General features: G+C 42.8%; 1 protein-coding gene across 1 annotated transcript in view; it reads right to left on the minus strand.

Moving 5' to 3' along the window:
- Positions 1-24,628, minus strand: part of PMFBP1 (polyamine modulated factor 1 binding protein 1) — a 1,903,249-nt gene that overhangs the window by 1,715,585 nt on the left and 163,036 nt on the right. The window contains exon 3 of the mRNA XM_086945556.1: positions 6,229-6,357. Within this exon, the coding sequence (XP_086801682.1) occupies positions 6,229-6,357 (129 nt within the window). The remainder of the gene's footprint in view (positions 1-6,228; positions 6,358-24,628) is intronic.

The following is a 24,628-nucleotide window of genomic DNA, read 5'->3' on the forward strand; positions in this document are numbered from 1 at the left end:
AACAGCTGGGCCAGAAAGGATACACAGGAAACAACCTTCACAACGCAGTCATTACATTGCACTAACTTTACATAGCAGTCATTACATCGCAACATCCTTTAAATAGCATGTCATTACAACGCAGCAATTACATTGCATGTCTCTACAACGCAGGCATTACATCGCAATCATTACAATGCATACCATTACAATGCATAGTGTCCTTACACTATCCAACACTTACCCTACTGTTATACTCACTGGAGTTAGGATAGTAATTTTTACCCCTACACTATCCAACACTTATCCTACTGATGCAGTCACTGGAGTTAGAATAGTAATTTTTACCCCTACACTATCCAGCACTTACCCTACTGTTGCACTCACTGGAGTTAGAATAGTAATTATTACCCCTATACTATCCAACACTTACTTTAAATGCAATGTAATGGTATGCATTGTAATGGTATGTGTTGGAAAGGTATAATGCGATGTAATGGAATGCGTTGGTAAGGTAGTTTCTGAAAATGCGATGTAATGGCATGTAATGTAAAAGAATACGTTGTAAAGGATGTTGCGATGTAAAAACTGCGATGTAAAGGCATGCATTGTAAATGTATGCATTGTATCGTCATTCATTCGTATACACACCACTTGATGCAGCGCTGCTCTCGCTGACCACCAACACTTGCTGATTGTGCCTGTGCCTCAGAAACACTAGAAGGGCCATATGAAATATTGTGCAAATGAGCTCCAGGAAGGAAGGGAATCATCATTTCTAGAAGCCCCATAAATACAACTCGTGGTCAAATCACAGGAGGCCAGCAGGAACAACTATCCTTAAAACTCAGTTGGGAGGGCTAAAGGTCCATTTAGCATTGAGACATTGCTTTAGATCAGTGTTGGAAGAACACCACATGGACTACTAAACCTATTGACCAATGAAAAACCACCATTTACAAAGGACAGGAGCTAACTAAAAAGATGGGCGGAAACTGGGCAGAGCTTTATGCCCATATCCTGAATAAAAGCATGTCTCGAAGAGACAGAGCAAGCGCTGACTAGGCGAGACCTAGAAAGAAGCCAACACATTCATTAACACCACAAACTGTCAATGCTTCCGTTTTCAATGTTTTTGAGTTTGTTAATCTCTAATTTTTAAAAGCGAGTTCCTTTGTGGCTTCCATTTTATATCCAGGTCTGTGCTCCAGTTCCTCTGCTGATTGGATTGTCCTGCCTTCGCCATTTAGAATTTTGCCGCTGTGAGAAAGCAGACCCTTCTGAGCTGGAGTCAGAAAGGGTTCTCTTGTGTAGAGATGCTTCATGACAAAGATACTGAAGAGGAAGATAAGTGTTATACCCTGGTTTAGAATGCGGCATTCCTCTTAGATGTCAAGTAACAAAAAAACAAAAAAAAGAAACGTTTGGATCCCTGCCACAGGTATTGGCCCATGAAGTTATAAATACTGAAACTGAAGCAGGTGTGGGTAAAGCCTACCTCCTGAAATGTGATGGCAAAAGAATGGGAACACCCAGTTTTAATATGTACCTTTCTCGTCCCTACGCCAGTTGTGCATCGATCCCATGGTGCTAAACAGTAGGAGGTAACATAGCTCCTATCGAAGTATTTAGTCACTTGAGCAAATTAAACACTTTTTCTCCCAAAATAAATCTAACACAAATGTTCTGTGATAAAAAAATGTCAAGTAGGAGAACATTTCAAAAGAAGACTTGTTAAATTGAGATTATGGGTGAGGGGTCGGGGTAAAAGGATTCTGCAGGAGTTGTATGCTACGAGAACAATCTAAGTGTCCTTAAAAGAGGTTAATTAGAAGAGGCCGAGATGGAAGGATAGAACTGGCCAGTCAAGATAGGATTTCCTAATTAGGTGGAAAAATATAAAAATGTGGAATACAATAATTGGTGTTTGACGTGAACAATTTTGGGTCTCTTCCTCTGTTTTTGTGTTGAGTCTTTCCAAATTCCTTATGGACAAAGAATTCAAATACAACTTTTTACAATGAAAGAAAACATTATAACGTTTAGTATTTCCCCCTTCATCATGGTCAAAGCTAATAACATCTCTTCAGAAGGTGCACACTTCAAATGTGGAGGTAAGTAGAGTGGCTCCTGAGTGATGTCTAGCTCTCAAAGAGGAGGGTGAGAACTGGCTGTCTGAAGGTAATATGGACGCACTGGGACTCTCACCTAGGCAACAGTTATTACAGTTCTTGGATACTATTAGTGGGGTTTAAGTTCTGTTTGTGTAAACCACAATTGTTAATGATGCTTTATGGCTAATTACCAGGCATTTCCTTGCCTTCTCAGAATAACCATCCAGACCTCCAATTTCTCCAGTAGTGGCTTTCATAAATTGTTACGTTTGCTGATGTTTAGCGCTAGACATTTGTTTATGTTTATGCTTGCATGAATAATTACTGATTAAACCATTACACATTTTCAAGTGGTGAATGTGTATTTTCAGCTCACCTTGCCACATGACCCTTACTGTTCTTCTAAAGCTTCCAATTTTCTGAACGGAAAAATGATACTTCATAAATATGGTATCTGTCGCAGAGTACACTGCCACCTGAAAAAAAGTCTAGGAACTAAATGTAGCTGCTTATGGCCATGTATCAAAAAGACAGGCAGTTAATAGGAGAGGAGACTTAACTGTGGGGCTCATTGTTATGAGCTTATGTAGTGACTGAAGTCCTGGCATAGTCTGAAACAGACATCGTTGGCAAGCACTCCTCACCTCACAAGAAAGCTGATTTAAAGATTTCCAATTTCTTTAAAGAGCAAATCTTTACTAGTTTGCAGAAAAAGTCTTTATTGGAAAGTTTATAGCTTGTCTAAATGCCGTTAATGGCTTTAGAGGTATGTTTCTGCCATGAGAATCCCTGAATGCTAAAGAATCTACTAAATCAATCATGCAAAATTCGCACAGACCTGCACTCAATGAAGTAGGCTTGGCAGAGCTGGATAGGCCGGTGGATGCCTAGAACAGAATGATGTAGCAAGGAAAAGCACAAGAGGGAAAGTATAAATTAACTAGGTGCGTGGATGCGCACACACACGCACACATATAAATGTGGCCCAATATGCCAAGGTCAAATTTGAGTTTATTAACACAGTACAGAAAAATGTGTGTAAGTTTGTTGAATAGTTTTTGAGATCCAAGCATTGATTTAAAAAAAAAAGGTGTCAGGCTGGCTTACAGGATTAATATTTTGGTATATATTTGTGCTGTGTAAGTTTGCCATTCAGAATAAAGTCGAATCACGCCAATCATGTTTGAATTTTTTTCTCTAATGTTATTAGCTGAAGATGGGAATTTGGCCCAAACCCCATCATCTTGAAATTCGTGATTTTTTTTTAAATCACCATTTTTGTGCTGTGGGGAAAAACTCTTCTACACCATTGAAAAGAGGGTTACTTTGAGAAGTGCCCATCGCCATGGATGTGCTGGAGAAGGGGTTGCGAAGGTACTTTGAGGCGTATATATAAAAAAATAATCGCAGTAAGGAAGTCATTTTTTTAAGTAAATCCCAAATCCAGAGCTGGCATCTTTCAGTTATGAAAAAGAGCACTGCTTTTCATTAAAAAAAAAGTTTTACAAAAACAAAGTAAAATAAAAAAATAGAAAATATAGGACAAGAACCGCCAGAGCAAGAAGGACGTACGCAGTGCCCAACTCCTGCTATGCAGAGCTGAGGACTGTGTGAGGCAGGGGGGCCATCACAATGGGTTGGGTGTAGGGCTTGCAACAGGCCAGTTCTTGCTGCAAAACTGCTGCAGCGAAAGGCTGAAGGCTGTGCATATCCATGCCTGACTGCCTTCAAAGGGTTACAAGTGGGGTTCGACCGTGCCTAGGGCCATGTAATCAACCCTGCCACACGCAGCTAGCAATGAAGAAAGTGTGTAATACAAAAAATACAAAATTCACTGGACAAAAAAAAAAAAGGTTAAAACCTAGGTTATGTCTTTGGCTCAAAAGCCAAAGGCTGCGAACATCGTGGAGGTGGGGAAACATTATATATATATCTACATATATGTGTGTGTGTGTGTGTGTATATATATATATATATATATATATAAATATATCTACATATATGTGTGTGTATATATATATATATATATATATATATATATATATATATATATATATATATATATATATATATATATGTATATATGTGTGTGTGTGTGTTGTGGTTCTGGCTCAAAGGCACTAAACTACTGAATTTCATCAGAGTATACAATGAACGGCATTCAGAAAACAAAACAAAACGGCCATTTTAAAAATGCCACAAGAAAACAAATATGGACTACCAAAAGCAAAACATGACAAATGACGCAAGTTATTGCATGGATTGTAAATGGAAAATATTGGACAGTTCCCCATGAAATAAAAAACACTCTGCAGAACTTTACCCATTTTTTTTTAATAGGACAGAAGTGAATCATTTAAGTTTTGTTGGGCAGGAATAAGGGTCTTACACCATATTGAGTTGTCGGTAATAGAGTCAAACACAGTTTATCCATTATTCCTTGCAGTTTGTACTTGCAAGGATCAACCAAACTTGTATCAGCCAAAGAGCAGTGTCCCTGCGCACTGTCGATTCAAGCATTGCGCTCTCTAGCGATATTGTTGGTATTTTGATTTACTAAACCTCTCCTGGGAGTTAGTTCCTCATTACAACTATGGGATATCTTGGTACATCGCTGATACCAGTATGCATCCTGGCACAACAACCAGACAAAGGTTTTGTAAAAGAGATGGGGAATAATCAAACGGTCCTGGGAATGTCACATCTGTTTCTGTGTTTTATTTTGTCTGATTCCTGGGCCAATTACGCTGCCATTTTCAGCCTTTAAACAGGTGGATATAGCAAGAGGGCTGGTGGGTGCTGGGTATAGTGGGGGTGGGTCATGGCAGGGTAGAGGTTTTCCAGGGGCCTGTGCCCGTAAGATTGCGCCTGAGTGGGAGTTTCATGTAGCCCCAGGGTCTGCCATTTGCCCAGAGCTGTCCTTCTGCACATAAGGAGTGGGGAGGGGCAAGGAGAGAGGTGGTCCATGGAAGGCCTGGACCATTTTGTGGAAGGGTGTATTCTGATCCACCCGTGTTGGGCAGATTTGAAAATTTCTGGAGTGGAGACGGCAGACCCAGACTGATGGTTGTGTAATTTGTAGTTCTGCTAATTCAGAGTCTGGAGGCACTGGGCTCCTTATATTGGAGAGTAGCAGAATTCAGCCCAGAGTTCACCGGGGGAATGCACAGCCACCGATCGAGAGCGTAGTGGGTAAATACATCTTACCTTTAACCCCTTTTTATCATTTCATCTTACTGACCTTCATGTCTTTGATTGTTATTCTGAGACGTGTAATGGTGATCAAGATACAAACAGGAAATGCTAAAGGCATTTGGACCTCTCGAATCAATTATATGCGAAAAAAATGCACCACTTAAATCCTGTAAACTTGTCCATAGATTTTAAAACCAGAAAGTTGTGCTTGGTTAAAAGAGTATGCTGAACCAAGTCCGCATTTTGGCCTATCAAGTAAAGGCTACAGAGCTTGTGAAAGTCTAATTTAAGTCTTTCTGAGTAAAGAAAAAAATTACTTTTGATAGGGCTCATTCAAGATTTCTGAATGTACTTGGCTAGAAATGTCTAAAGCAGGCTTCTCCAATGAGCAGCTCGTGAGCTACTGGTAGCTTTACAGCTACCTGGAAGTAGCTCTCCTGTGTGCAGCACAGTAAGCTACATTAGAAACTTTTGTTCGGTTGAATTAATATATGGATCCAAATATTGAAAAGTGTCTCTTTGGAATGGAAATGTGTGTTTTTTCAAAACTCATAAGCTGACATTTAGAGAAAATGGTTCTCCAAAATATATTTAAGCTTCAATTTTAGTGATAAATTATGAAATATTACTAATATTACCCTGGTGATAGGGGCATTGCAACTATTAATGCCAAGTACTACCCATGTAGAGAAATTCCAAATTGAAAAAATCTTTTTACAATAGGGCTGGCAAGCACCTCTGCATGAAGCACTGAGGTGATCAATGCTGGTAATCTTGCATGGGTTGGCCACTAAAATGTTCTTATCTTGTGTGCTCGCTATTACAACACTAACAATATTAGTAGCTCAGGATCACTTCCATTGAACATATGTAGCTCTAGTTCTAGGAAAGGTTGGAAGCCCATGGGCTAAAAGGTGCACACCTGTAAATGAGACAATACCTGTAGTTCTGCCTCAAGGGTCTTCTCTTTCCGGCTGGCTTCCTTTTCCACTTCCTCCATTGTCTGAACCAAGACATCATTTTGCTCACTCAAGTCAGTCACATATGACTGCAAGATGCGCAACTTCAGCTGAAAATATAAACAAGTACAAACAATTAACTGCCAGCATGAGCAAATACACCGCTTTCTGAACACATAAGACCACCGCAATTTTACATGTTGGTGTTTTATTTGTCTGAGCTGGAAACATGGGTGGAAATAAGATAAGCAAATTGAATATTAAACGTTATGATTAAACTACTTCTAACTGGCAGTACAAAAAATATGCCATCACTGTGAAGGGATAAAATGGAGCACTTCGTTCCACCCGGCCTTCTCATTTCCTGGTCTCCTTCATTTTGTGTTTCCAGGGAAAGGCAAAGCATTGCTTGCTCAACCCCATTCTAGTTACTCAAAAACTTAAAAGGGCGTGATGAGGTCTGAACCCAGCCACTAATATCGTGAGGCCTCAATCAGACTATCACATATTCCCAACTAGAGTGCTGCCATGCCATCACAATATTAACACAGTAATGGGAATAAAAGGCAACTTTCCTTCACTCCATTAGATGTTCGCAATAAACCGTATAGGGCTACTCTTCTCTGCGCTTTCATGGTAATGTCTTTTTCAGAAGATGTGTGAGACCCAGGGCTGATGAGCAGCATTATAATGAAATTATTTGGATTGAATTAGGCTCTTATAAGAGCAGTGTCATTTCCTCTCTTTAGAAAGTCTCTGTGTATAAACAGATTTATACTGCTGAATAAGAGGTAACAGGTGTGACTCAGATGGGGGAGGTCATTCCTGGAGTGTCCATTACTGGTCATCTGACATAATCCGACTGCTGTAGGACTAACTTGTGCAATCTGACGCCAACATTCTGGCGGGAATTGTGCAAACAATCAATAGTACCAAAGTCCTGAAGCAAGAATTGCTCTATCAGCTAACCATTTTATAAGGGAAAGCTGAAACAACACAAGTAAACTAGACAAGGCAACCAAAGGCAGACAGTTTACGTTCACATCTTTTGTAAACTGCGTATACAATTATGATTGCTAATATTCTTCTTGTGTGAATTCCAGTACTTTGTTAAATGACTGTTTCTCAAGAGAAATGTAATAACACTGACGGAGCAGAAGCTGAAAAGCCAAAATAGGATCCAAAATATTCATGAGACATAAGAACAGACAGTCCCTGCTACAAACCAAGACAACTCTAAGCGAAGGAATTACCAATCTGACACTGAATCACAAAAGGAAGCTGACCACATGAAAAACATGCCAAGGCATGAAATGCTTTAGTTCATACATATATTCAACCTTATGTGGCCACAAGGAACATCTGACTATGTCAAGACTTTTTGCCCTAGCGGCATCAGATGTGCTGGAAACAAGGCCCCAGGAGAAGAAAGGGACAGTTTCTCACCTGTAACTCGAGTTCTCTCAAAGGGGAATGTCCATTATAGTCATAAGCACTAAATAGTCCTACCCATGTGCAGGGACCCCCGGAGTACTTTTTCACAATATATCTTCTTAAGTGTAAATGCTCGCCTTTCTTCAGGAAGGCCTGTAGAGTCACTCAAGAAAGAAAAATATTTTACAGCTTATAGGACTAGGTTACAATGACCCAATTCTTCCTCATGTACTTAAAAAAGGAGCCGGGAGAATTATATAGGAGTATAATTTCATGAGGTTTTAATATATCATAAATCTCTTTCACAACCCCTTTTTTGATATAGTATAGAGATGAAGGAAAGCAGGACCGTATAGCCCCATAGGCTGTCATTATATGCATTAAAAATAGAGGATATGCCTGTAAGAACCTAGGGACCACCAGTATCCCATTATGCAGAGCATGTGGCAGTTGCTTTAGTTCTCTTTGAGGTGATGCAGGATGTTATTTAGGTCCCCTGGTTACCTCTGTCCACTATACCGGGAAGGAGGGAGGGTTGCTTACGACTATAATGGAAATTCCCCTATGAGAGAACTGGAGTTACAGGTAAGAAAGGATTCCTTCTTTTGTAGGGGATTTCCCATTCTAGTCATAAGCACTGAATAGCCCATCCCTACTAAGAGCTATGGAGAAGACCGAGAATGAACTAAGGTACCCATTTAAGGAAATAGATTTCTGAGGGAGTACTGTCCTACTTGAGTGTTGCTCTAGCATCACTTGGGGCAGGGAAGATGCCACGGTCTGTTCTGTTCAACATTGTTTGTCCTCAGTGTTTCACTAGCTCGCTGCAGTGCAGCTTAAGTGTAACAAGGAAAAATCTGAGATTCTTTTGGATGGCAAATTCTTGGATAACTTTAGAGAGTTGCTGTGGCCTTCTGGTTTTCCCCTACCTACTTCTAAGGGCAACTCTGCCAAGAATTTGGGAGTGTGGTTTGAGGACAACCTACTATTTGCCACCCAGTTCAAGAGGCTGGCAGGTACCTGCTTTTCAACGCTGAAAATGTTGAGGAAGTTTCTTCCTCTCCTTCCTAGATCTGCGGAGGAAATGGTTGTCTGCGCTTTGATCCTTTCTCGCCTGGATTACGCCAATGTGTGGAACGTTGGTACTCAGGGCTATCTTCTGAATAAGCTTCAAGTCGTGCAAATTTCCGCCGCCAGACTTCTGCTGGATCTTTTCAGCAGAAGCAGTGTGCACTGCACTGGCTTCCTATTGATGCGCGGATCAAATTTTAAATTCTTATCATTGTTCACAGTGCCCTCTATGGCCGTGGGCCCATTTATCTACAGAAGTGATTTTCCTTCTATGTCCCGGATCGTCAATTGCAGTCTTCCTCACAACTTCTGGCCCGGATCCCTCGGTTCACTCGCCAGAGGCTGGGAGGGAGTTCCCTGGCTTTGAAGGCTGCATGGGCTTGGAATGCCCTGCCGCTAGCTTTACGCAGTATTCACGATTCTGTGGACTTTAAGAGAAAGCTGAAAACCTTTCTCTTTTAGTTTCAGTTTTTTAAAGATTCACAACTCTTTCGTTATCGTGCCAGGATACTTCTTACAGTAGCTGTGCCCATTATAAAAGCAAATAACATAACATCACATCAGAGTCTGGGCAGTAATGTTTGGTAAATGTATGGACAGATCTCCACGTGGCAGCTTCGCAAATATCCGTAATAGGGATACTCCTCAATAAAACAGCAGGAGCCACTATACCGCTAGCGAAGTGTGCTTTAGGTTTAGATCATAGTGAGTCTTGTTAGCTTTTTGTTAGCACAAAATGATGCAGGAAACTATCCATCAGGAGATAGACTACTTGGAAATGGCTATACCCATATGGACTGGAGTTGATCAACAGTTAGCTCGATCTGCGGGTGTCCCTTGTCTTATTGATATAGAATTGCAAAACTCTCCTCACATCCAGAGAATGAAGAGATCTTTCAGCTGGAGTAGAGCGGTACTGAAGGAATCCTTTGTTGATGGTTTGATTGACAAGAAAGTTCAAAATAACTTTGGGTAAGAATTTAGGGTGAGTTCTCATGAACACTATGCTAGAGTGGAAGACTGTGTATGATTTGTGAGAACAAAGCACTTTGATCTTGCTAACCCTACGAGCCGAAGTCATTGCTAGATGCGCGATAGCAATCTGTTGCGCTAGCTGCTGCAGAAGGTGACCGCTTTCACTCTGCTCTTTTAAAATCTCTTTTTATGTTGCTCTTTTAAAAAATATTGGTTGTGTATCATCCTACCTGTATATGTGCCGGTTCTCTGCCCACTCGTAACGCCAGCTAGTAACTACTTCCCCGCCCCTACCCCAGTCCACCACGGGCTTGTCCCGATTGTTGTGGAGGGTAGGGCGGCCAATTAAGACTCGGAACGCTGGGAGGGTGGAGCCAGGGCGTATGCGCAGTTAAGAAAATGCACTTCCGGACGCGCAGCGGAGCGGATGTGCCCAGCGGGCGCGCCAACGGTGCGCCAAAGGCCCGCCAAAGTGAAGCCCGTCTGTGCCAGTCCGCGCCTGTGCCGCGTCCAGCGCTAGCTATGCTCCCCAAACTCATTCAATAAAACGTCGCTGCTGGCCAAGAACGAAACTCCTTGAACTTAGACCCCCTATTGAATGTAGACACACCAAGTGCAACCCCGTACTGCTCAGTAAGCAGTTTACATGTAAGGATTGCTCTTTATCCCTCGCTCCACCTCGGCCACGCCGGCGATGGGACACTGCAGAAGGACCAGGCCCACACCCCCACGCGAATTCAAAGCATGTCTTCTCAGCTGCCAGTCCTTGCCTAAGCATGCAAGTGATATCTGGCTATCCCTCGCCGCCAATTCCTGGGACATGATGTTCCTAACAGAGACATGGATAAAGGATACTTCCAACCCTGACATCACCCTAGCAGTCCCCTCTGACTACCAATTTGTCGGGATCAATAGACCTGGCAAAAAAATGGGAGGGGGAATTGCTATAATTCTCAGGGCACACTGGAAGATAACATCCAGGAAATTAGTTTCAACTGGGTCGATTGAATCAATGTATTTCAGCATCTCCGAGGCTTCGCACCTAATTTGTGCTGGGGTGCTGGTTTACAACCCGCCCAACACTCAGCCAGCTCACGTCACTGACCTACTAGCGACCTTAGCGGACCTTTCCCTAAAACACCCCCATTTCACTATTCTGGGTGATTTCAACTAGCACATTGACGATAACACCTGTGCAAAAGCCAAGTCCCTAGTTGAAACTATGGCGGGAATAAAACTCGACCAGAAAGTACATGAACCCACCCATACAGCGGGTCACACTCTAGATCTAATTTTTTCTAACCTACCAGGACTCACTACCCTAGCACCTCTTCCTCTGACATGGTCAGATCATTGCATGATCCCTTTTAACCTTAAGACTTTCTCACCCCCCACCTCTCACTGCAGGACAAAGAACGTAGGAAGAAAGTGGTTTAAGGTCACGTGCGAGATGCTCGAACCCGCACTGTCTACTCTAAACTGGCAACCCTCTAATGACCTAAATGCAGATGTCGAGCTTTTTAACCGGCACCTTACCACAGCCTTAGGGACCATTGTCCCCCTAACTACTCTTTCCTCGGCCCGAACTAAACCGTCTGCTCCGTGGTTTTCCCAGAAAGTAAATGTAAAAGGCTTGAACGCCTATGGCGTCGCACCTACGACCCAGCTGCCAAAACATCCTACAAAGATGTGCTGAAAAAGTTCCATAAAATCAAACTAATTACTATGAAAGAATACTTTTCCAGTAAAATTAACACCGCGGAAAACTCCGCAAAAATGCTATTTCAAATCGTGAAACATTTCACCAAACCAGCTGCCCTCACCCACGCGATTGAACCTAGCCAAGAGCTCTGTGACGGTCTCTCTGACTTCTTTCATGAGAAAGTCATTGACATCTTTTCCTCTTTTTACACTACTGGTGGGCCTAGCGAAGGGATCTCTCCCCTGAGTCTCGCCCCCACCAGTGACAAGAGGTTGCACACGTTCAAACCCATCTCAGTGGACATGGCCGAACAAAAAATACAGCAATGTAAGTCGGGTTCCCCGCTGGACCCCATGCCTGCCTAGGCATTCACAGTCGTGGCCCCTACGATAGTGCGACCCCTGGCAACACTATGGAACGCCTCCCTTCAGTCTGGTCTTTTCCCGGAGACATGGGAACAGGCCATCCTGATTCCTCTTCTGAAAAAGGCAACTGCGGACCCGGCAGTATATAGTAATTACCGCCCAATTTCTCTTCTCCCCAAGCCTTCCAAAATTTTAGAAAAACTTGTCCAAAAACAACTCTCCGACTACTTAGAGTCAAATGATCTCCTTCATGACTCTCAGTCCGGATTTAGGTCCGGATATAGCACGGAGACGCCACTATTGGAGGTCACAGAGACCGTAAGGGAAAGTGTGAACAGAGGAGGGGTTGCCATGTTAGTGCTCCTCGACCTGTTCGCAGCTTTCGATACGGTCTCCCACTCCATACTACTGGAAAGACTCCATGATATTGGGATTTGTGCCACCCCTCTGGCCTGGATCACATCGTTCCTGACGGACCGTACACAACAGGTATGGTGTCGACCCTTCTGGTCTAAAGATAAAGAAAACCCTCAGCTGCGGTGTCCCGCAAGGGTCCGCTTCCAGTCCTCTCTTTTTCAACGTCTATCTTGCACCCCTGGCTAAGGTGATAGAGGCATTTGGGGTCAGAGTGGTCTCTTACGCTGATGACACTCAGCTTGTCTTCTCCTTTAGAGACCACTCGGATCATGGACTGGAGAATTTTAAAACATGTCTCTCCAACATTGTCACATGGATGGCTAACAACACTTTAAAACTTAACACCGACAAAACGGAGGTGCTATTTTTTAATCAATCAATCCCCCTAATACCTGGCAAGTGGTGGCCTTCAGACTTGAAACCTCCCCCTTCCCCTGTCAAAGTTGCACGCAACCTTGGTGTCCAAATTGAAAATTAACTATCTTTTAAAACTCAAATCCACAAAGTTACCTCTGCCTGCTTCGGCAAATTACACATGATAAAAAAAATGTCCCCCTACCTGCCCTTGGAGTCAATGAAGACGGTAATCCATGCCCTTATCACTTCCCACCTTGACTATACCAACAGCCTCTATGTGGGAGTGCCTGCCTACCTCCTACAGCGGCTGCAGATTGTCCAGAATGCCGCCGCCAGGCTGATCTGTAAGGTCCCTTACCGTCACTCTATCTCTCCTCACCTGAAAAATCTGCACTGGTTGCCTATTGCCACACTTATCCAGTTTAAAGCCCTGGTACTTATCTTCAGGGCCCTGAATGGTAAGGGACCTGGATATCTTAGAGGAAGGTTAAAGATAGTCCATTCGTCACGGGCACTCAGATCTAACCACCTCCGTCTTCTGCTCCCCCCCCCAGATTCCATCTAGCCAGGAAGGGCGGCAGAGCTTTCGCGGTGATTGCCTTCAGACTCTGGAATGCCCTGCCGGTCAATCTCCACCTGGCTGATTCGGAATCACAATTCAGGAGCAAATTGAAGACACTCCTATTCTCCAGCTGCTAATACCCAAGTTTTGCTCACTCGCGGTCCTCAGAGCCGGGACACCCCCGTTGGGGGTAGCTGCACGCATAATAAATGTCAGAATAATAATAATAATAATAATAATTGCTACAAGAACAGCTGTCTTGCAAGTAAGGTGTTTCAGGGGGGCTTCGTGGATAGGCTCAAAGGGGTCTTGCATCAGACGTGAAAGTACTATGTTAAGCTCATGTGAGGAAGATGCCTCATGGGAGGGAAAACCTTTGTTCACCCTTCTAGAAAATACTTGATTACGGGGATATTGAAAAAAGAGGTTTGTGAAGGACTTTTTCTGTAGGTAGTAAGAGCTGCCATGTTAACATTTATAGAAGGGAATTGCAAGCCAGATTTTGCCAGAGTAAGTATGGAAGAATGACATCTTCCTGACAAGATGTAGGGTCCACGGTCTTAGAGGAACACCATATGAAAAATCTCTTCCATTTGAAGGCATATTCGTAATTTGTTGAAGTCAGCGTAACCTATTTCAGGATCTCCATGCAGTCTTGTGGTAGATTCAAGTGTCCGTACTGAACTAACTCAGGAGCCATGCCACCAAATTCAAAGACCATCTGGACTCCGAACTTCGTTAGCAGGTCTGGTCAGCATGCAACTTGAGATGTGCAACGACGCACCGATGAAGAAGGTCCGTTAACCACCATTGGCGTGGGCATTCCGGAGCTATGAGAATCATCTTGGTTCTCGATTTGGACAACTTGATGAGGACTGTTGGGATCTGGGAATCAGCAGAAAGGCGTAGAGAAATTTGCCAGACTAATTGATCCATAAGGCATTTACTAACATCCCTGACTAGAAGTATCTCAAGGCGAAGCTTCCTTTTTATGCGATGGTGAACAAGTCGATGGCCGGAGTTCCCCACCGTTGAAAGATGTTTTGGACAATGTCGTGGTTTAAGACCCACTCATGTTTTTCTTGCAAAAGGCTGCTGAGGAACTCTGCTTGAGCATTTTGGACCCCTGGAAGGTGAGTTGCCCTGATGGTAAGGTTCCTGACTAGAAGCCATTTCCCGATCGTCAGAGCCTCGTGTGACAAGGGCCTGGACCTCATCCCTCACTGCTTGTTGAGGTAGTACATGGTTGTTGTATTTTCCATCTGAACAAGCAAGAAGTGGGATCTGAATGACGGATGAAACACCTTCAGTGCCAAAAGGACTGCACGCAGCTAGAGGAGTTTGATATGGTATGTCGATTCTCTCTGTGACCAATTGCCCTAGATTTGGAGGTGATCCATGTGGGCTCCCCATCCTAGTAGTGAGGCATCCGTGACTATGGTTTGAGGAGGTATCTCCTGATGAAATGGTGTACTTGGAAGTAGATTGGTTGGAGAGCACCACCATTTCAGGGACAGCTATGCATGAAGGGATATTTGTATCCTGCTTTCCCAATTGCCTGTCAATTAGTTCCACTGGACCTTCCTTTAGAGATAGCATGTGGAGATGGGAATTCAGTGTGAGAAAGATGCAGGAGGCTATCGAGCTGAGGAGACAGGATGTTATTCTTACAGTTGGATGAGAGGCTTTCATGAGAGCAAGACACTTTTGAACGATCGATAAGCTCCTCTCCCCGTTTGAACTGGGACAGAGGTCAACTTGCTGTGGTTGACCTGAAGGCCTAACCTTTGTAGGAGATTGCAGGTCCAATTGCCATTAAGCTGAGCTTCCTGAGACGTGGACGCCTTGATTAGCCATTCATCTAAGCATGGGTAGACAAATATTTTGTGTCTTCTGAGATGGGCAACAATTATTGCCATGCACTTGGAGAATGTCGTTTGTGCGGACTTCAGGCCAAATGGAAGTATTTGACAATGGTCCTGGCCCACTATATACCTCAAGAACTTTCAATGATTCTGGCGATTGGTACATGAAATTATGAGTCTTGAAGTTCGATGGAATAGAGCTAATCCCCCAGGTCTAATTGGGGATAAATTTGGTGTAATAGCATCATCTGGAACTTTTCCCGCTCAATACACCTGTTGGCTGTTTTGACGTCAAGAATGGGTCAGAATTAATTCTAGACTTTTGTTCTTTACGAGAAAGCACCTGGATTAAACGCCTGAACCTCGTTTCTGCTGATGAACGGGTTCCACTATCTGCTTTTGTAAGAGGATGTTGACCTCTGATCATAACAGTGGGAGTTGGAAACTGGATGCTCTCAGAGGTATAGACGGTGGAAGACTGGTGAACCTCAGACAATATCCAATGCAAACAATATTCAGTACCCAGGCATCTTGTGTTATGTTTTGCCACTCTGCCAGATAATGCTGGATGCTTCCTTCACCGGAGTGGGTAACAGAAGAGGAGGGAATTAAAGATTCAGGGTTTTGACATAGATGGTTGCTTGCCCCCTTGGGCAGGCTGCTGGGTAGATCTCCCTCTAGGCTTTTTTCTTTGATAAGCTTGATAGGGACGTTGGTGCTGTTGTTGCACACCACTTTGCTGGTGCCCCTGATACCAGTGAGGGGTTTGAACCCTCTGGGATTAGAAGTGGCATTTGTAGGGTCGGAAAGATTTTATCTGTTCCCTGGTCTCTCTAACTCAGCTGCTTTTAGAGTTTCTGTTTCCGCCTTCATCCATGCCATCTCGTCGTCGGTATGGCTTCCAAATAGAGTAGTACCAGAGAATGGTAGATTTAATATCCTCTACTGCGATTCTGGCTTGAGGGATGTAAAGCGGAGCGAAGAATGCCTTCTAAGAGCGATGCAGTGGTAGTACTCAAGAGCTGCTAATAAGGAAGAGTCTGCTGTAGCACTAATAACCCAATTGGAAACCTGTAACCCTTGATTTAGGATTTCAATGAAGTATTCTATCTTATCTCTAGAAAGAAGTTCCACAAACTGGTTCATGGATTCCCAAAGTGCCCGGACGTATCTGCCTAGAAGAGCAGTGGAGCTGGCTACTTTAATGGTGGTGGCTGTCGTACTGCACACTTTACGACCTACAGAGTCCAACTTCCGACTTTCCTTATCGGGAGACAAAGTAGAAGTCTGAGTAGTGGCATAATGTTTCTTTGCCATTACAACAAACACAGAGTCTGTTGTAGGATCTGTTCATAGGAAAGCAGGATCTTGTTCCGGAGGGTGTTATTTCTTTTGTATCCTGGATTGTTCTGGCTTAACAGTGGATGGTGTCAGGAAGAGGTCCAAAGCAGGTTCAAGAAGACCTGTTACTAGAGGCAGCAAAGGTCTTGGTGCTGACCTGTGTTGTAAGGTCTCAAAAATGACCCATGTTGGAGTCGAAATCGGAATGCAATGTTTTGCAACTCCCCTTACAAGGGTCTCTTGAAATGTTGTAATATCATCCACCGGTGATGTGCGTGGAGGTGGAGAGTTCGAAAGTGTTGGGGAGTATCGTCCAGTAGAAATGGAGGACATGTCTGTGTGATGGCTTGACGGAGATCTTTGTGGTGAATGATGATGATGGTGAGAGTGCCTGGAAGAGGTATATGTGCACCTTGGGCTATGTCTATGGCACCTTACATTAAGGTGCAACCTGGACCGAGATCTTGGTCTTTGAGTGACCGGTGCTGGTGGAATGAGAGGCAGTGGAGGCGAAGGTGGCGTTGGGAGGCCATCGTAGAGGAGGAGATGAAACTGGTGGTGGTGAACAAGGCTGGTCCCCTGAAGAAGGGGAATATGTTCTAGAGTACTCTGAATCTGGGGAGGAGTAAATACATGTTCTCTTCTTTCTTTTTTGCCTCCTGCAGTCTAGACAATGTCGAAAGAGTTCTCAACGTCAACCGACCACGACCTGCTTGTCGAGGGTGATTGCCAACAGCGTCATAATGTTGAAGTGTGCCTCGATGTCGATCTGGATCTCGACGGCAACAATCTTGATGGATTCATAGTCGATGGGCTCCTCGATGCCGAACGAGGTCCGTGGGTCGACAGTGTTCTAACAAATGAAATTGCAAAGAATGCACATACCCTAGTGAAAAACCATTTAGACTAAGTAATTAACAATTTTAGACTTTATGGATAATAGTACAAACACAAGCCTTAGTAAGTTTCCCAAGAATTTATCTGTTGTGGGACCACTACAGGTTTGGAAATCTCAGTACATTTTTGGGATGTTTTCAAGTCATAAAGGCAGCCTATATTATCATTTGTTAGAAAATGAGGCTCCCAAAGATTATGTGCTGTTATTAACCTCTTAAGTCTCGTTTGCATAAACTTTCAAAACAAAGAGAAAAGAATTTAAAAGAACTTTTTTGGCGTACCCATTATGAATATGATGTCTTTTCTATTCTATTCTGTGTATCCCCCTGCTTAAGTTCAGTCAGTCAAAAAGAGCACGTGTAGGATTAGTAAAATTACGAATGTGTGATTAATATGACGAACATTTAGTTTATTTTCAAGAGACCTTTCATCACAATATATCAAGATTATATTCTCACAAATCTTTTTTTGAAAAAAAGCCCAATTCAACTGTAACATCGTAAAATCTCATCTTAGATAACAAATCAGTGGCATTATATCTTGTGTAGACCCCATATTTTCTTCAATTTGTTTTAACGGTCTTAAAAAATGTACAGCACAGTTTTAAAAATGAAGAACCTTCAATTCAAACTTGAGTAATACACATTTCATATTCAGAGGGAATCCACAAAAACTTCCCATTTCTTTAGCTTTTATACCCACACATGGAACCCCCAATTAGGGTAACATCCTAAGCTGCATTTTAAACTTTTGAGGAGGAATGCAGAGTCTGGCAGATACATTTTTAATTTTAAAAAAAAGCATACAGAAACACATTGTGATTACTCAAGGGCTGCCTTTTTAACGTATTCATGGCTTTTTGGGGTAAATAGGTCATATCCTTTTGCAAAGACAAAGTTAAAACTCAGTCATTAAGCAATTTATTATGTAAACAAAAATTACTCTTTAACAACATTTGAATATTTCAAAAGAGCACTTGCCCATTTAAACTCCCTTCCAGCCAGCAGATCTGCGATTATTTAATTCCTCCCCATCTGATGAGACTTTGTTTCAAAATGTAAAAAATGTGTACCAATCATATCTGATCATGATAATAACTTAATTTCATTGCGTATCGTTTGTATCATTGTCCCTTTGGTAGGATTAACATTCTTTTTAACCCCTTCGCTGCGGGGGTAATTCCCCAGCTGTGCTGGGGGGAGGGGAGACGCGCACAGCGCCCCGGTGCTCATGACAAGCTCGGCTCATCATGCAGCACGGTGGCGCTGTGCTCATGACGAGCTGAGCTCGTCATGCCCAGACTCGTTTTCGTGGAACGTTCAGCACAGCAGGGGAATTATCCCTGCGTGTGAGCGCCACGGCGGTCATGACGAGCTCAGCTCATGACGAGCTCAGCTCGACATGAGCACAGCGCAACCGTGCCTCATGATGAGCTCAGCTCGTCATGAGCATGGGAGGGGTTAAACAACTGCTCTCCACTATTTCTTTTGTGCTAGAATTAGAATAGTGCTTAGAAGTAGCACAATAAGGGTAGGATTGCTGTAGACTTATCACTGCAACCATGTTAGAGCAATTCCTCTTAGTTACACGTTACACATCTTCTGGTATTAATGGTCCTGAACAATAATTTATCTGGAGCAGTAACCAAAATGACTTTGCTTGTGTAGTGACTGTGTGTAAATTGGTACCTCTACATCTGCCATAAAAACCAATGGGTAGAAATTTTTACCATTCATCTAAAAATGTCCACTAAAAATAGCAATATTATACAACCTCAAAACCAGCCATAAAATGATGCAATCAGAGAGAAGATACCTTACTGCAAAATTCAGAAGGACAAGAAACAAGGTGTAAACATATCAGTAGCAGGAGAGGCTTTTTTCATGTTACAGGTAAAATAACCCTTTTATTATCAAGATGGTGAGAAGGATGTGTACCTTAACCAGTTATGGCTTGACAAGGTCCTCTGAGGTTGAGCGGTACCCTGATTCTGTTACCAAGTACAGTATTACAGACCGTGTTCAAGATAAGCAGATATGCCTGAATATAAAGTGTTATATGATGTACGAAACTGTAAAGTGTTATATCAAAGCATACAAAGCTGAAGACCATTTCCTGAAAGAATTCTAGAGAACAAATACTTGATTTATCTTAATGTCAGCCAAGTATTTATGTAATTTCCTTCTGCACTCCAGTGCAATTCCACCGAAACTCATAACATACAGGAAGTCCGTCATTTATTTTATTTGAAAAGTTTTATGTAGCGTTGGTTAGACCCGGAGGTAGAGGAGCGCTGTTGTTTCAGAATATTGTTACACAGTTACATCAGTTTCTGTAGCGTCGCATAACATAGAAAGGGAAAATAGTATAACATAGTTACGTGAGATTATTACATTATTTCATTACTCGATTAAAAATAAGAGGTGTTTTTTTTCTACATACTTGGGACTTTCTGGAATAATAAAGTTGTTTTCTCTACACATACTCAAAATACTTGCTACGGAATTACCTGGTTTTCTGACAAGAAGAACAGACAACATACAGTATTTTGAATCATGAACTAAACTCTTAGTATTTCAATCTAATTCAGAGAAATTTTCATTTAACAAAATAAACAAATGTATCTTTATGGTATTTCTTTAGTGCAAACCTAGCCAAAAGTCAATGGAGCACTGAACAGGGTCAAAGAAAAGCATAAACTCAGCAAGTGATAGGCGAGGTTGTTGACAGTTAATGTACTGTGATGTGTGTTTAGTGGTGCGTCTTCAAATCTTTTCTAAATTGGAGTATGGTTGGGGAAGTCCCAAGGGATAGGAGGATGTTGTTCCAGATCTTAGGTGCATACATGAATAGGGCCTGCTGCCTTGTTATTAACTTTTTTTCATTCTTAGACCGGGGTCTGATGGTATCCTGGTTGTGGCATGCAGAAAAACACTAGAGATGGTGATCTTGTCTGCAAGATCAGGGGGGTAGGTGATGGTTTTGATGGCTTTGTAAATGGTGCAGCTGGTTTTCAAGATGGTGTGGCCTGGCAAGAGCAGTCGATGGAGTTCCATCAGAATGGGGGTTATATGGTCATATTACTTCAGGCCCTGGATGAAAAATGCTGCGACATGTAGGAATCCCTTAAGGGGTGCCAGTGTGGAGTCTGGGAGGCCATGGAACAGGGTGCTATCACCACCCAGATGAAACAGTACAAGGGCTTGCACAGCAGTTCTATAATCGTTTTCAGGAAGACATTATTTCACTTTCTTTAGAAGAGAGCTGACACCAGGCCATTTTTATTTTTGGTAATGTGTTCCTGAGGATGAGTTTGGTATTCAAGGTAATTAAAGTGACATGGAATTCAGTTGGAGTTTAAAGCCATCAGGGTTCATGTCACTGAGCCAGTTTTTTGTACTGTTTCATTTTTGTTGTTCTTCGAAAATAACAGGAATTCTGTCTTTATGGGGTTGAGCTTCAGGTAGGCACTGGACAAACAGGTCTGGATGATGTGCAGGCAGTCCTTGAGCAGTTGCAGGTCTGTCGCTGAGGAGACTTTAAAATAGAGTTGTGTACCATCAGCATTTTGGTGAAGCTTGATGCTGTTATGTGCGAGTATAGCACCATGTGCCTCCATGTAGAGGTTCTACTTGACAGTAGACAGTATGGACATATCGGGGGCTTTCAAGGTGATCGGGCTCTTTTAGGACCTGGAGATGCTCATGTGACCAACTGTTGTTGGTTGCAAAGGTAGGAGGAGAACCACTGAAGGGTACTACAGGTAAATTCCATTTGAGGATGGACGACTGTGTCAAAGACAACTGAGAGGTCCAGCAATATCAGGAGGCAAGGGTCATCTTCATCTGGCCAAGAAGGCATCATCTGTGACTTGTAAAATAGTAGTTTCTGTGCTGCAATGTGATCTGAAGCCACACAAAAATATTTGTAACACCTACAGACAAATGTTTTAATAGAGACTTTGACAGTACTGACAAGTCTTAATCTAGAGTAGTAATAGCGATTTATTGGCGATAGGACTTGCAGCCCTGTTGAAAATAACCCGATCAAAGTCACTTCACTTTAGGAAGGTCATGACAGACTAGCAAACAAAACAGAATACGTTTCCTACACTTCGCAGAAGTGAAGATCATACACCTGCATGCAAGGTTATGGTAACACGTTTTGCAGCGCTATTTTAATCAGATTTGCGTGGCATCAAACATCTATTGATATTTAAATATGGCAGGCATTTTATAGACACATTATAAAGGAGATTTGGGTAGTGGCAGAAAGGACTGTAAGAACTGAAGATGAAATAGTAGACTCAACAGCCATGAGGGCAAGTTGGCAACACGAAATAGATATTTTTTAGGCTTTCTAGACGGGTGAAGAGAACATAATGGTGTAGTGATTAAACCGAGAAATGAGCATTCTTAGATGAGAAAGGCCCAACTGATGTTTTTCAGCTTCACAGAACTTAAATGTTGAGCGTGCAAATTAATGCCCAGAATAAAGTGCAGTTTGGCAGAGAAAATTCTTGACCTTTAAAACTGAATCCAATGAAGTACAGCAAGCAGAAAAGCCCCCAAAGCCTTAAAACGGCTATATTTATGGGCACACTGACCTAAGTAATAGTAGAGTAAAATGACCCGTCTTTTCAGTAACCAATAATAAATCAAATCAATCAAGCATTTGCATACAGTAGCGTCCATTTGAGGAATCTGGTCAAAGGGGCAGAACCGGAAGCCATTATAGCCATTATGGGGCATATGTATGAAGCTCATTTCCCGTTATCAAACGGGCAAAAGCCTTTAGGGATGTATCATCCCAAAAGACCCTTGCAAAATAGGGAATCGCAAAATTTGTGATTCCTTAAATGAGATGTAAAAAGCACCCAAGTTGAGCGATTTCTCCTTAATTTGCAATTTCTTTGAAAAATGCACTTTTTTGCATTTTTCAAAGTGCCATGTGGCGCACATACATGCCCTTAGGGCTTGTTTTTTGTGCCACATGTGCACACATGTACATTTCAGGGGTGCAACAGGGTGTCCTTTTGACACCCTGGCACCCTTGAAATTGCATTCTCAATTTGCGATTCTCTAATTGAGAATCGCAAATTGAGAATGTCTTCCCATTCATTCCTATGGGCCTAGACCCATAAGAATGAATGGGGAGGAATTCCTTAATTGCAAATCGCAATTTGTGATTCGCAATTAAGGAATATGTAGGATTCGCAACATTATTTGCAAATCTTACATACATAGCGTTTTGCGATTCTCTAAAAATCGCTTTTGAGAATCGCAAATGTATCCTTTGATACATATGCCCCCTAGTTCACAATAATAACATGTTTAGTATAGGATTTAACCTCTGCATTCTGAGCGCTGCAAATAAAGGATCGACCTCATGAGGACGAAGAAGAAAACCCTTTTCTACCTAGCCAGGATTCGAATTCCCGACCTTCATATAAATCGAGATGTGGGCGGCTTGATAACTAGGGTAACAATTTGAACTTTGTCAGTGGCGTTTAGGACATCCAGTTCACACTAGTCCCAAGATCCCAGTTGCGACCAATTTGAAAATGATGACGAAACAATTGTTCACTGGAGTTTCTACAAAACACGCATTTATTTTGTATCAGTTAGGAAGAATAGCGACGGCCCTAGAGTTATTTGGTTCTAAAGGGGAACCCCCTTCACATATGGGCCGAACAATGGGGGTCATAATACACCCCCTCCTCCTCTCCGAGGGGCAGCGCCCCCCTCCAGCTTTCTCTTAAAGTTGAGCGCTCCCCTCCCCTCCCTGCCCGATAATCTGGCTGCTTAATCTTCCGTGAACATCGTTCGACTTGGAGAGCACGTTTACTTTCCATGCTTCTAACACCGAGCTCCAACACCCTGCTGACAGTTAAAAATACCCCCAGGACGTCATCTGGCGCGCGTTCTCCCCCTCGCGCCAGGCTCCGGCCTTCCACATTCGAAAGACACATTTCTATCACGTGGCGCAGTTGGGGCTTAGCATATGTTTTCAATGGACCGGTGTCAGTGGAGCTGCCCACTCGAGTCAGTGCATCAAATCCAGTACTAAGTGACAGGAGCTCTAAACCCCACCCACCTCCATGCTAGGATACCAAGGTGATCGAAAACAGATCAAAAATCATAAGTCCAGATCAAAACCTAACCACAGTGCAGTAGGCTCACGCTATGCTCACATTGCATATTATGTCTCTCCCAGTTATGTTAACTGTACAGATCTCAGTTTATTGCAAAATCCTGTGGAGGGGCGTTGGCAAAACCTTTCAGAACCTGCTAACATCTTACCCAACATACCTGCCTCACATGGACATCGACACCCTCTTCCGTAAACCTTGAACAGGCCCTCAAAGGACCCTCATACAAATCTTCACTAGGCCTTCAAAGGTACTGGGCAGGCCTGGAAAGGTACACACGTAAAACTAGAAAGGCACTGTCAGACTACACCTGGTCTTGGACAGATTTTTACTTACAACTTATTTTTATAGTGTTTCACAGCATTTTTTGAAGCTTCTACATGCCGTAAATAGCAGGTGTTAAAATCTTTTATTTCAAGTCTTTAAGAGTGGTGTATAATAATTGAATGCGCAAATGCCAGGCAATTAACAGAGAACAACACCCGTAACAGCTTCTATTATTAAACTTCAATACAGTGGAAGTGATGGAGCTGGGATTCGCATGTAAGGCGCCCTGCTCGTATGCAAAACCCTTGTCTAAACTGCGTAATAATATTAACATCATTATTCGTCATTTATAAAGTATTTTCCCAACACGCGGGTGTCCCCAGGATGCTTGCTTGTTTGTCTTTTCTCGTACTAAAACGAAGCTTGCACTAAAATGGCTGCTTCGCCGAAATTCAGTCTGCGCATGCGTCGGTCATACCCATGTGATGTGACGCACTCGCATTCTGGAGGGATTCTGTGCTCATGCGCACTGTTGCAAATATGGCCGCTTGTCTCTCACCACGCTCTCTGCTTGCTACTGCTGCTTTAGCCTATCTGTCTTTTTGCACTAAAACATAATGCTATAGTCATTATAAAGTAAGGGTTGGTTAGAATTTTATCATGGTATACAGTGTGATCATTTTATATATGATTTTAATTTGTTCTCGCTTACTTTTCATGTACCGCGTCTTTGTGGGCTGGGGCATACATGAGCGACGCCATGCTGAGGCTCCTCTGAACCCTGTCAGGTGACCAGGGAAAGTTCTAACTGCGCAGAAGCTAAATCTAGCCAGCTGGCTCCTGAAGCACAATGCGCCTGGGAACATCGCTGGGAATACGGAGTCTTACCTTGGAAAAAGCAATACTGTTGCTACCTATTGTGAACTGTCCTATACTGCTGTATTCCATGCATGGGAACGTGAACCCGGGGGGCGGGT

This window comes from Lissotriton vulgaris, chromosome 12 (genome assembly GCF_964263255.1).
Source record: "Lissotriton vulgaris chromosome 12, aLisVul1.2, whole genome shotgun sequence".
Lineage (NCBI taxonomy): Eukaryota > Metazoa > Chordata > Amphibia > Caudata > Salamandridae > Lissotriton > Lissotriton vulgaris.